At 37.6% G+C, this 14507-nt stretch overlaps 1 protein-coding gene across 1 annotated transcript in view; it reads left to right on the top strand.

Moving 5' to 3' along the window:
- Positions 1-14507, top strand: part of ASTN1 (astrotactin 1) — a 5143480-nt gene that overhangs the window by 1463827 nt on the left and 3665146 nt on the right. Inside the window, exon 6 of the mRNA XM_044086860.1 lies at positions 11745-11828. Within this exon, the coding sequence (XP_043942795.1) occupies positions 11745-11828 (84 nt within the window). The remainder of the gene's footprint in view (positions 1-11744; positions 11829-14507) is intronic.

Raw genomic sequence — 14507 nt, 5'->3', positions numbered from 1 at the left:
AACCATATATGTTTCCATTTTGTTTAGACAGTGACAAATAGAAAGACACACAAATTGTTATTTGGTAATCCTTGTTCATTTAGAAGGGAATGAAGAGGTCAGGTTCCTATTCTTAATGAGGTACAGGAGAAAATACAGGCTTAATGTTGTTGAAATTAAGTGGAGGTCTCTAGTCAGCTTAGCTTTCGTTGTAATTAAAATGTTCTCTCTTACTCTAGAATAACCTCATTTTGGATGAAATGTACATTTTTTTTTTATTTCTGACTCATGGATCATTTGAATTTGGACATACACCTATGAGCCCCATAATGTTTAGAGGGGAGTGACCGTGTCCTTTAGCTTTTGAATTAATCTTTTTCAACAGATCATTTAAGCAGTTTGATGAAATATGTAAACAAATTGTGTGCATTATTTAAACAAAAAAAATAAGAAAAATAGGGCAGGACATCTTACAATGGGAAAGTCAAGTAATCTAGTAGCTGTATTTAGAGATGCCATAAAAAAACATTTTATATAAGACAGCACTAATGGACAGTTAAAGATACAAAGAATGCTAGGTTACAGAACAACATCATTCAGCAGCAGGTAAATTATGATATTGCTATTATGTTAACCATTTAGGACAGGAAAGCCTCTGGTATATACACTTCAAGCTGAGAAGGAGGTCATCATCACCACAGTATTTGCAGTGGAGAAAACTTTTTAGAGCAGTGCTAATCAGCACCCATAAAAGCATACTATCCCAAGTAAGGATAGAAGTGGTTTGATGTGAGGAAGACTTTCATTTCATCACTGACTGGGCACAAGTCATAAGAGAAACATTACTTTAAAACAAGTGAGAGCAATCAAATGGATACTACAAAGCAAAAGCCAGAAGTGAGAAATGATGTTGAAGTGACTTAGTGAGATGTTTCTTTAGCAAATAATGTTTTCCACTTGTAGCTAACAGCTAGAGAGAAACACCCTAATACAGTGGAATATCTGCAGGTGCTTACAGGAAAAACATCCAAAAGGTCTATGAATTTGTCCCACACAAGATCATTGATGGAAAACATGGTAAAGCTGAGGTTAGAACCAAGAGTGAGGAGCTGGATAATTACATGGTAGAACTGAATGAGACACAGCATTGTGATGAAAAGTTCAATGGAAAGAATAAGGGAAATAGCTGGTTCAATACAGTAAGGATCTGTCCTGGGCCTAGTTCTTTTCAGTATGGCTGTATCAAATATAGGAGGAAATAACAGAATCAACCACTGTGCTGATGACACAAGGATAAGAACAGCTGTGATGGAAAGGGTAAATTGACTGCTGTAAGATTTGTAATGGCTGAACAAGTGGGAAGAAACGTGGCCACCAAAGTTCAGTACAAAGACTGTTAATAACTGCACTGAGGCCAGAAGAATCCTTGTGTGAAGCTAGAGATCTTCTCAGGTTAGACCACAAGAGGCATTGTAGCCATGACATTAATGGAAATTCATGTCAGAGATGAGAAGGTGTTAATCGGAACAGGAAGGACAGAGGATTAAGGAAGAGGGAGGGAGGTAGCAGGACAGCAAAATGCATCAAGAACTGGAAAGAGAGTACTTTTAAATGGATAAAGTCATGGACTTATGAATAGGACTAATGGAGTAGGGGGCTGGAAAGGGAGTTCTAGAGAATATGGGGATTATTGTCTCCTTCTGTCCTTAAGGAAACATAATGTAACTGCAGATACAAAAAAAATAAACTGCATAAAGGGAGATGTAAACCTGTGCTGCTGTTAAAACCAATACTTCACACCTTACATTAGCTACTTGACATAATAAATCAAGAGAAGGTTAATTATACTTTTGAATGTCCCTTTGTGCATTTGTAGGTATCCTAAAGGAATTTTAAGCTCCAAAACTCATAAAAAGTAAGTGAGAGTTTTGGAACATATGAGTAGGCATGATGTTTTATACAGTTTTTAAATCTGTGATACAACTCATTAGGTACATTGTTGGAATTTGGAGACTCTTCAATGTGAGTTCCAAAATCCATAAAAAGTCACTGTAATCCTTAGAACATAACAGCAAAGTATGAAACTTACACCTAACACATTTTGTTGTGTGGGCAGTCACCCCATACCCAACTCTGATGGGGGCGGGGTGCATCGCCATTACTTATATATGCTAACTCTGGGATCACTGTAACTAAAAGGACAAAGAAGTCTCCAAGGTGCAGTAAGTCTGAAGTTATTTTATATTCTGTGTAATCATGCATAAATTCTAACAGTTTTGTGAATAACACTTACAGTCACTGGACATATAATGGGAGCCCATCTCACTGAATCAATTGTTTCAGGAATGGATTGCAGCTCCATTTCTAAACTTCAGTGACATCCTTTAATCTGTCTTGTCGATTGCAGCTGTGAAACAACTGCAGAATCATGCTTACTGTATATGACCAATGCCTATTTTCTGTGTACTGATACTTGTTTTGGGTTCAGTAATGTTCCTTTGCCTGTACACGTGTCTCAGTACGTCTGACACTAATGTTAATAACCAACGTTCTTAGCAATGTGTGGGTATGGATGACCAGAGAGTTTTCAGTGGTCAGATGCTAATATAGATATTTCTTAGGCATTACTGTAATGCAACAAACTGCTGAATTTAGAAATAAAGTATTATTTGCAAACTGCAAAAGGGTTTTCAGACCTGCTCATAAAATGGATGATCGGGGATGAGAAAAGGTAGTAGAATAAATAAAAAGAATTCACAATTACTTGGGTCTTGAATTTTCTTTATCCACACGAATTGTTAGATCAGTACCTACCACTCTGAGTACAAATAAATATGTACAAATGATGCACGTGGTACATCCAAGGGCAAACTGTGGCAACAGTTAAGAGGAATATGAGCAGAAATATGATGACAGTTCTATAAAAATAGCCTTGGTAATAGACAATTACTAATGCTGCATCATAGAAAACGTATGCTCTATTATATAAAGTAATCAGAAAAGGATGGAAATAAAACATACTTATGGTATGCATGTGGTCCATTACAGGGATTATAGCAGGAAGGTAACTAATAAATTAAAAACAGGAAAGCACATGATAAACTATGATGTCTGTCTTTAGAAATATAACCTACATGAACAAGTAATAAAAGAAAAAGAATAGCAAACAGAAAATACAATATATCACGGTTCAGAGCAAGTGTTTGAAATGGAGGGAAACTGATTAATGACGTGTAAACAATGACACTCCTTGTTAGCTGCGGTATTGAAAGCCTGCCTCGATGGCTTACTCAACTTGACTAAGAAGTTAAGTTTACGAACAAATATTAGAAAAGAGAAAGAGGCTTGAAAGGCAGAATTGAAATAAGTGCAACAAACAGTGGGTAAAAGCCCATATCTGAAAATGATTCATTTAAATTTCTTGAGCTGTTTGATGGGTTGGTTAGGTCCTTTTGGCCAACTAACAGGCATTTTCTTGAAAAAGCACGCAATTATCCTCACATTACAGAAGTGCCATCTTTGTGTCATAGAGAGAAAGAACTTATGCACAAGGGCAGTCGATCTTCATGCTACAAAATGGGTCCAATGAATCTTTTCAAATTGGCATGATTATGTTGTAAAGGAATCTGAATGAATAACAATTTAGCCCTTCTTTGGAGGGCTTATAGATCCTGCTCTGCAGTGTGGATAATTGAGTGACAGGCAGGTAGGAGTCAATTTTTATTTGTGATTTAGGAGATCGATTGGATGATGACTGATGGCTTTATTACAAACATAACTGGAAGTGTTTTGCTGTAGTCTAATATGATTGTACACATGGTCTGTATAATTTGTTTATATTCAGTAAAAGAGAAGGCGGTAAGACTTCATAAGAAGCATGGTGATGGGGACACTGTAGAAAGAATAGCAATATAAATTAAGGAGGGATAGAGGCAGATAGAGGATGTTTATTTTATTTTATTTAATTTATTTCACATTCATTTACTTGGATGGTCCAACTGGATTTAGCATAAATGTATTTTCAGTGGAGGCCTGGGAAGAAAATCGCCATATATTGCACAATCATAAAAATAATCATGAAAGTTTAAAAAAGTCAGAATTACACGCAGTATCTAATTCTGCACAAAAGAGATTAAGCAAAAACAAGTAAGACATTAAATGCAGTACAATAATCCACATATAACATATAAGAAGGAGACATTTATGCAGTGAAGAGGTTTATGAGCAGCAGTGCGTTTACTTTTGGGGAATATATTAATCTCTGTATAGGTCCTTGGTGTACTAAAATCTCTTTTTGTGAAAAATTACTTCAAAGACTAGAGAAAAGATACCTTAGAAAAGATAGTAATGGTAGGAAAGATACTGCTGAGTGAAAGTAGGAAGAGATTATTGTAATGAGAAATTAGAAGTTAGAAAAGGATATATGCAGGATTGTTCTAGAGATGAGAAGAGATGAAATGTGTTTGTATTACGGCAGTCAGCCTGATGAGATGCAGAAGCAGATTCATTTTTTTCCTCAGGTGGCATTATAATTGTTTTTTTGAAGGAAATTCCATTTAGATCTGTCTATAATGATAGAAGAACAAAGTTCCACATTTTGGAAATTTTGTTTTGACTATGGGGCATCCCATATTTATTATTTATTTATTTATTTATTTCACATTTGTTAACCGGGTTATTTCAACTGAGTTTGCAAACAAACCCATTTTCAGTGGAGACCCGAAGGGAAAAGTCCCAGCAAACATAAGTAAAAATAAACTGACAATATGCAAATACTAAATAACAATCACAATATAAAATAATTGTAAAAAAATCAAAGGTTATTAACTATTTGCATTGCATTGATAGTAAGCAACCCATTTTCAGTGGAGATGCAAGGGGAAAGAGCCCCAGCAAACATAAGCAAAGATAAGCATACAGGACAAAAACTATTAAAAACAACAAACACTGCAGATACAAAATTAATTATAAAGAGAAAAACAAAAGAAAAAAAATTATGAACATTAAGGGTAGCACTGATAGCAGTGGATTACAATTTACTACATATGAGAGTAAAGGCAAAAAGATAATCGTTGTTCAAAAGAAGGGCAATGTATAGACATTGATAGGAAGTGGGTTTGATAGTGTGGAGAATGGAAGGGGGCTATAGTAGTAGAGCTGAGGGTTTAGGAGATTAAGCAGAAGTTACTAACAAAGAAAAAAGTTAGGAGATGCAACAAGTTATACAGTGGGAGAGATTAAGACTATGTGTGGTCAATGCAATGGCATAATTTCAGGTTTAGTAGGTGGGATGTATGCTCCTTTTTAAAACAGGGAAAGGAAAGGTTTGATCTAAAATGGAGAGGGAGTTTGTTCCAATTTAGTGAGATAGAGTGTTTGTAAAGTAGTTTTCCAATATTCCTTTTGGGTTTATAAACTGAGAGAAGATCCCGATCAGCACTCTGGAGAGGCCACGGAGGAGAGTAGGGAGTAACATGGGAGGTGAGAGCAGGGCAGGCAGAGGGGTTGTTGAGTATGGAAATGGTAGTGTGGGGTTGCGATTGTACAAGAAGGTGCAGAAATTCCAGCCACTGAAGTTTATTTAATGAAAGGCAGTGATGTGAACAGAGTAGTTGTTTTGGAATACATCTGGCAATTTTGTTGTACCTTTGTTCCAGTTTCTGCATTGAGGTAGTTTGGATATTATAGGCAAGAGTGCGTTTAGTGGCAGTAGTGAGGAATCTTTTGTTCCTATAAAGTAGTTCAAGTTTTTGGTGGGTTTTTTTGATGGTTTGTTGTATGTGCAAGTCAAATTTTAGTTGGTCATCAATTATTACCCCAAGGAGTTTGGTGTGTGAGGCAGGGGAGATAGTGGTGCCATCTAGGGAGGAAAGAGAAAAGTTGGATTTAAGGTGAGAGAGTGTCTGAGGTAGGAAGAGACGGAGTTGAGTTTTCTTAGGGTTAATGATTAGCTGATTGTTTCTGAGCCATTTTTCAACAGAGATAAAGGAAGTCTTTGTTAGCGAGTGTAGTTCAGAGATAGTATTGGAGATAGATAAGAGAGTAGAGTTATCTGCATATTGGATTACAGATGAGAGACTGCAGGATGAATGTAGGTTGTTGATAAAAATGTTGAAAATGAGTGATACAAGTATGGAGCCTTGGGGTACTCCTGTTTGAACAGCAAGAAAGGGTGAGAAAGCCTTCTACCATCTAACAGCTTGTTTTCTGCCAATAAGGTAGGATTGGAACCAGCCAAGAGTAGAAGGAGATAGGTTTAGTTCTGAGAATTTGTTAAGAAAGATGGGATGAGACACAGTGTCAAAGGCTTTAGAGAGATCAAGGAATAGACAGAAGATGAGGAGGTTGCTGTCCCTAGCTTCTGCAACATTTTGAGTAAAGGATAGTAAGGCAGTCGAGGTACTGTGTTTAGGGCGGAAACCATGTTGCGAGGTGATGAGGAGATTTTCTTGAATGAGATAAGACAGTAGTTGAGTATGCATACATTTTTCAAGGATTGTAGAGAGCGGTGAGAGAACAGCAATATGTCTATAGTTGGAGGGTTCAACAGAGTTGCCACCTTTGTGCAGAGGAGTGGTATAGAAGGATTTCCATATTTCTGGTATAGTAGATTCCTGAATGGAGCGGTTGATTAACATAGATACAGGATATGCAATAAAGTCAGCAGCAATTTTCAGAAATTGAGGGGGGGAGTTTATCAGTGGAGGGGAGAGCATGGTTTTAGTTTAAGAAGCAGGGATTTGATGTATTTAGCAGAAACATGTCACAAGGTAAAAGGCTGAGAGACAGAGAAACACAGAGGTATGGAGCCGTGTTTATCTGAAACCTGGTTAAAACCTAACACTACAGACAATGAAGTGTTACCACCTGAGTATAACATACACAGGCTGGATCGTGTTTCCAGGAAGGGGGGGTAGCTATACTCTATAAATCTGAGTTGAATGTGACCATAGATGTAACACAACCACTTCAGATTAATAAGTCTGTGATTCCTGCCACCAGATTTCAACTTAATAAAAGTAAATGCATTAATATCATCTGCATGTGTATTCCCCCAGGCAACAATATAGCTACACTTGAAGACACCCTGCACTGGCTATCATGTCACTACCCCCAAGATACCCTACTACTCAGAGATTGTAACTTAGACTGGGGCGCCTGTTCCTCAGAATCCCCAACCACCCATATTAACCTGCATGCATTTACACAAATCATATTCACCCCTACCAGGTTAGGTAAACCCAACCAAAAAGAAAGCATACTTGACTGGGTACTCATAAATAGTCACCCCCCCCCCAACTGTACACCACTGGTACCCTCCCTGATAACCTAAGCGATCACCTTCTCTCATATATAATTAAGCAAAAAGCCATTAACCCCCAACTACCCTTACTCAGAAAAGTTAGAAACAAAAAAAAATCTTTGACCCTGCCAGATTCCAACAGGAACTTAACTCATGTAACTGGTCTATTCTAAAACACATCCCCTTAGAGGAGGCAGCTGCATACTTCAATAACAAATTTCTTGAGATCCGTGATTTGCATGCACCTGTTTGTTCAAAGAGAACAAAAGCAAAAACTACACCATGGCTTTCTAAACAGTCGAGACTCAAAATTATCCTTAGATACAAAGCATGGACTTTATGGCGTTCTACTAAAGACCCTCCAAGATCACATTAAATACAGGCAGTCTAGGAATGAAACTAAATAATCCATTTTACAAGACAAAAAACAATACTACTGTAATTTACAGACAGTAAATCAAAATAACCCTCAGAAGTTTTGGGCAGGTTTGAATAATCTACTACATCCTGGACAAACTTCTACACCTTTCCCCGCTGTTACTATTGATACCCCCCCCCAAGGATGTTTCAGATAGTTTTAACTGATTCTTTACTGAGACTATTAAAACTCTAGCTAACCAATTACCTCCTAGCTCCCCTGGCCCTGAAAGTACCACCCCTAGAAACCTACTCTTGTTCAGCTTTCAACCAGTGTCCACATCAATTATCTGTACGTTGATCAAAAAATTAAAACCCACCACACACTCTGCTGATCAACTCCCTGCCGACTACCTTCAAAAATCAGCCGATGCTATTGCCTACCAGGTATCAATATTAATTAACTGAACCATAGCAGAAACTAGAATTTCCACCATCTGGAAAATATCCTACGTTATCCCACTTCATAAAGGAGGCAGCTCTACTGAATTCTCCAATTATAGGCCAATAGCTATACTCTCTCCACTTGCAAAATTATGGAAAAATGTATTCACAGACAACTCATGCACCACCTAATCCAGAATCACCTCATGGCAGATACCCAGCATGGCTTCCGTCCTCACCACAGCACTACTTCAGCCTTACTAGCCTTTAACAACACCATAAACCATAATTGTAACAACAATCACATATCCTCTGCCCTCTTCTTGGATCTTTCCAAGGCATTCAACATGGTTGATCAACAACTTTTAATACACACCCTGCAAACATTCTGTCTAAATAGTAAAGCCCTTCAATTGTTTAAGTCCTACCTGAATGGGAGACAGCAGGCTGTTCTTTGGCAGAACAAACTCTCTAACCTACTACCTAACAGCCTTGGAGTACCACAAGGCTCTATACTAGGGCCCCTGCTGTTCTCCATCATCATTAACGACCTGTATACTTTAATCCCAAAAGTCAGCTGTATCCAATACACTGATGACTCTACCCTGATCTGCTCGGCCACATCTCCAACAGACGTATGGTCAGCTACCCAGACCACCTTTGATGCTATAGAAAACTGGCTTTCTGAACGCTGTCTGATACTAAATCCCAAAAAAACTAAAATGCTGTTATTTTCACCAACACAAAAGTTTACTGCTTTTACCTTTACCATAAATGCATATGATAGCACAATAATCTCCATGACCCCTCTACAAAACTATTAGGTGTCATTATAGATAACAATCTAAAAGTCGACCTACATGTAAGCCAATCGATCAAAACCATCAATAAAAAACTAGGGACACTTTACAGAATAAAAGACTTCCTAACCCCTCCAGCCAAAATTGCCATAGCTCGCTCTCACCTTCTTTCAACACTTCTGTATGCATCCCCTCTACTCTCTAATTTAGACAAAACTGTACTTAACAAACTCTCAACCTGCTACAACCACATTGCCAGGTTTGCCACTGGGCTGCCTTTTAGGACACATCATTGCTTGGGTGGCTTGAACTACCCAGTCTAATCCAGTATAACCAACTGATTATGGCTTATAAAATCCTTTATAATCCGGACAATACTCCTGAAGTTAAAAATCTTATCACCCCGTATAACAATCCTCGACTGCTACGATCCTCTAACAGACTACTAATTCAGACAAGCAAAATTAACAACGCAGCCAGTGATTCTCTCTTTCTAAACTCTGTAGGTAGATCATGGAACAAACTTCCAGCTGATATTACTTTACTTTCCTCCCTAGGTCAATTTAAAACTAGACTCAAACAACATCTGGCACTAAACTGGCTATGTCATTTTATCAAGCCTGGCTAACTCTCTTCTAGAATGTGTAAAATCTGTTAATCAGCTTACTGTGTAATTTACTCCTGACTTTCACTCAGGATTAACTCTAATGTGTGGAACATGTTTATTCTTGTTTGCTTATATAATCATTGTTAATATTCTATTTGTAACATGATTTGTTGTTTCTGTTTACCTTGGAGCTTTTCTCCCCGGGTCTCTGCTGAAAATGGACATGCATCCAGTTGGACTATCCTGGTCAACAAATGTAAAATAAAATAAAAAAATAAAAAGAGGTCTAGAGGGAGGTAAGGGTGACACAGAAGAGTTGCGATGAGCAGAGTTACCAGAAGGTAGGAGTTTAGAGATGCTGTCTGTGAAGTGTCTGTTAAGTAAGTCTGCAGTTTCAGAGGGAAAGTGATAGGGGAAAGGGTTAGGGATGGTAGGCGACCAGTGTGGAGCAGGGAGTTGATAGTAATCCAGAATGTTGGGGGGTCATTTGGGTGAGAGCTTTGAATAGTAAGATTTTTGTGTAGCAAGCAGAGATTTGTCTTTCGATCTTAGCTGTCTTTCAGAGGAATAGAGTTTTATGATGCCTTTTATGACTGGATAGCTGAGTGGCTTATGCAAGATTTTGCATATGATATGCTGCAGGGAAGATAGGCAGCAGGGCACTTCTAGCCTGGTAGGTTCGCTGAGTGCTAGACAGTGGTGCAACCTTTAGTGCTGGTTTGTGGCAAATCTGGTGATTTTGTTATAAAAGTATTCTAGCTTTGTTAGAAATGTAGCTTGCAGGTTACTAAAAATGGGGGAAATCACACAACAGAAAACGTAGCAACTAAGCTGAAGCTATACATTTTCTTGCATCATCAGTAAGGAATGATTTTACTATGCATAAAGAGTCTAGTTTCTGGCATGTTTTCCTTTATGCATGATTAATGTGTTGATCAAATTTCAGCTGGTCATCAATGAAGACATCTTTGAGTTTAGCTTGGTAAACTTGTTTGATTTTAGTGTTGTTAGCAGAAATTATGGTAAAATACGTATTTTGGTTTGAGAGGGGTTTCAGAGTAAATAATATTAATTTTTGTTTTATTGAGATTTAGTAGGAATTGAGATTTGTTTATCCAAGATTCCATACAGGAGAATGCATGTGTTTCTAGTACTATCTCTTGGGGCTGGAACAACCTCAACTGTACTTGGGATGGGAAGAGGACGGGAGAATGGAGCAGAACTGACAATAGCATTATCTATGTGGCCGTGCATGCAGAATGCTTTTAGGCTGCACTGACTGGGTGGAACTCCTAACATCATCACACTTAGCATCAGTCTGCTCCAGCCCTGTCCTGTAATGATGATGCTTCATAGAAACCTGTTCTCGAAATAATCGCATACCACCCATCACTGGGATATGCCTAATTGCTGACAGAAGTACCTCCCTTCTGTGATGGAATGAGCAAGTTGCCAAAATGCAACTAACACCCACTGTACTCAACACAGATCCTCCAGGAATCAAGCAAGCAATCTATGAATTGTGCAGTATTTTGTTTATCTGACTGCAGTTGTAATCTTTTCTTATTTCCATTACTTAAATTGTTTTTATTCTAACTTTGATAGAATTAATTTACAGACAGTTACTTTATGTGTGGTGTCATTTCTCTGTAGTTGTATGTGCATTTTTTGTCTATGCAATATGTGACTTTTCTTCTGTTTTATGAATGAAATTAATTAAGGTAATTGATTCCTAGGCAGAGTGCAGGTGAATGCTTGATAAAATGGTTAGAATGATGACAAATGAATAATGATCCGGACAGAGTAAGTAAAGTGGTAAATGTGTACATTGCCTCAGGTAAGCATTTATATCACTCGTATGAATCCGTTTCCAATGTTTGGATAGGCAGGCACTTTTGACAGATAATTACATCTTTTTTGAGCCTATAGAGATCACACCAGTTTGCAGAAATAAATTGTGTTTCTCTTTGTATTTGTTTGCATTTCATGTTTAACAATTCAGAGGTGAATTCAAAAGTTTACAAAACCAGACTATACTATGTCTCCTGGATCACACTGCAGTCCTGACTAAATTAGGTACCTTCTCAGCATGGTTTGCAGTTTTACTGTTGACTTCTCCATTCACACACATCAATGACATTTATCATTTTTCTGTAAGTAGCACTTTAAAAGTATTATTTGCCTGCCTTTTTACTTATTTAAGGAACACTGCTGAAAACCATTCTATTTTCTCTCTCTCTCTCTTTCGTTACAGTCCCTGATGTCCCCGATACTTATACGCTTGCTCCAAGGAATACCAATTATTCTCTGCTCTGTTCCAGCCCCCACTCAGCTTCAGGTCAGTTGTTCTTCAATTTTTACTTATTCTGACTCCATTTTTCTGTGATGTAACTGCGTTCTTGGCAACAAATTCTTGCCCTCTCTGTTGTTCTCCTTTTGTCTGAGCTTACATCCTCTCGTCATTCAAAAGCAGCTGTCTTAAGTCTTCTGTCTACCATTGTAACAATGTCTTATTTCTGTAATTTCACTCCTTAAATGTGTAAATTCTTCCTCATCTGTTGTTTTCATAAAAGTCAACATCAGTCTGGCTACTGAGTTTCAAATGGGCTAAACTATGAAAATCTATAAGCAGACATTTCTTAATTGCTATTGTTTAACAGATCCTCTCTGTTAAGATTCATATGTTATGTATGACTTTAGTCTTAAACAGGACATTTCTGAATCTGAAATAAGAGTTAAAAAAAATATTGAAAAAAGTGCTAAAGACAAGTGAAAGATTATATACATATATTAACCAGTATCTATCTCTCTATCTATAAGGAGAGAGAGATAAAGAGATAGAATACACGGGGGGGGGGGGGTGTCTAATGCATGACACATGAAATAGCCATATCTCTGGATCTAAGTATTAAGTTTTTTGATCAGTGGCAGAGGGTCAGTAAAGAGGTAAGAAATAGCCTGCCAGAAGACCCAAGAGGTATGGGGACTGATATGCAGTTGTAGCTGACAAGCTTATGTACAACTCAGAGCTAGATTCTCAGCCTGGGAGAGGCCTGCAGCTTTCAACTTTAATTTCAAGTGCAGCCATTGGCAGAAGGGCTACATTTACTTTGTTTTTGTGTTTGAAAAAAATATTGAATGCATTCTTTCTGTTTTAAAAAAACAAGTGACTTTGTGTTTTTCATTTCAGTTATCAATGTGCAAAATATTTTTTTTTTAATTGCAACTGCATCCATTGATTTATATGTATGTCTGTTTGTATATGTATGTATATATATATATATATATATATATATATATATATATATATATATATATATATATATATATATATATATATACACACACACACACACACACACACACACACACACACATATATATATATATATATATATATATATATATATATATATATAGGTTTACTATCAAATTGTTGAAGGGCAGAAGATTTTAGATTTAAATATAATATCAAAAATGAAAATAAAATTTCTCCCAAATGTTGAACGTGATAAACACGACAATCTACATTTAACATGCCAGACTTCCGGTTTCAAAAGTTTGTGTGTCCTTTTACATTTTTGCAGGGGAGCAAGCCCCCCTGCTTATTATATATACCAACACCAAGATCACACTACGGGAAGGAAAAGGGTAAATGCAAAACGTCAAGTTTATATTGGCAAATGTATACCCACTTTCGCTAATAGAAAATTGACCACTTTCTGTTCGTCATTATAACAGCTTAGAAACCATGAATATTACCCTTCCCAAGGATTTTGTGATCTTGGAGTTAGTATATATAATTATATGGGGTTGTGGAGACACAGGGGGTGTGAGTGCACAGGGGGGGGGGCTTGCCCCTCTTCAAAAACACGATGTTGGTTTATTCCACTGTGGGGTAATTTCAAGACCATGCAGAATGTGTCATTCATACACTGCAACAAATTCATTTTGATTATAATGTGATGCTTCCCTGGCTTGAATGGGATACTGTGTCTGTTGGATACCTTAATTAGGTGCTTCACCATTGCCATCTTTATTTTTTTTTTTTTTTTGCTGTAGTAGAAATGACGGTACTGACTCCCTTGTTCTCATTTTCTTTCCCATCAGCAAATGAGATGGTGAAAGTCATATTCAAGAAAACCAAAGTAATAGTTTATTTTTATCTGGCCATATAGTTTTTTACATTTTCACACTCTGAATAACTCTTGCCATTTTGAACATTTGATTAAGCGCATATTGTTTTACATATCTTTATTAAGCACCTGGTATTTTAGAACTCCCATTATTCTGAAAAAAATGAACTCTTATGTTAGAAACAGTTGACCATTATTTGTACTATGTCACAGATACTGAGGCAAGACAAGCCCCTGTATGGAAATCACCCCATATTCAGGAGAAATCCATGCAAATGAGGTGCATTTGCAATCCAGGAAGCTTGAAACGGGCCGTGCAGGACAAGTGCAATCTGCAGAAATGTACTGGATTAGTAACCGAGTACATTTCTGCAAAATCCAAAATGGAGCTTTGACAGCTCCAAATAAAGGCTGCATATCAGTCAGGAAGCATGCCAATGGCCAAGTATAAGGCCAGTGTCATTGCAAACAGCCAAAAAAATCAACTTTTATTTTTTTTTAGCTGATCTCGGCTGTTTAAGCATAGGGCAGTGTGGCGCACACGGGATCGGGGGGGGGGGTAATAAAATAAACCTAAAATAAGCATTCTAACTAAAATCACTATTCTGCCATGCAAGTCAATGGCAGGCAGAAGACACCATGGCCGGTGATTAGTGGTTGCTAAGGGGGGAGGCTCAGTGTGAGACATGTAACTATGCATTAGCAGGCAATCCTATGCAAATGAGGGGAATGATAGTGAATCCCAGTTTTCCCAGCATGCTAGTCAGGTCCCAACAGTGTAAGAGTAGGAATAGCTTGGTGCAAGCCTAGGAGTTAGCTGACATCATAGGGGTGTGTCTCAGGCATACTGTAAGCGGACTGAAGCCCTGTGGCTCGGGTTT

The sequence above is a fragment of the Protopterus annectens genome, chromosome 10.part0 (assembly GCF_019279795.1).
Source record: "Protopterus annectens isolate FY-2018-M chromosome 10.part0, PAN1.0, whole genome shotgun sequence".
Classification (NCBI taxonomy): domain Eukaryota; kingdom Metazoa; phylum Chordata; order Ceratodontiformes; family Protopteridae; genus Protopterus; species Protopterus annectens.
This window is presented reverse-complemented; position numbering and strand designations above follow the sequence as displayed.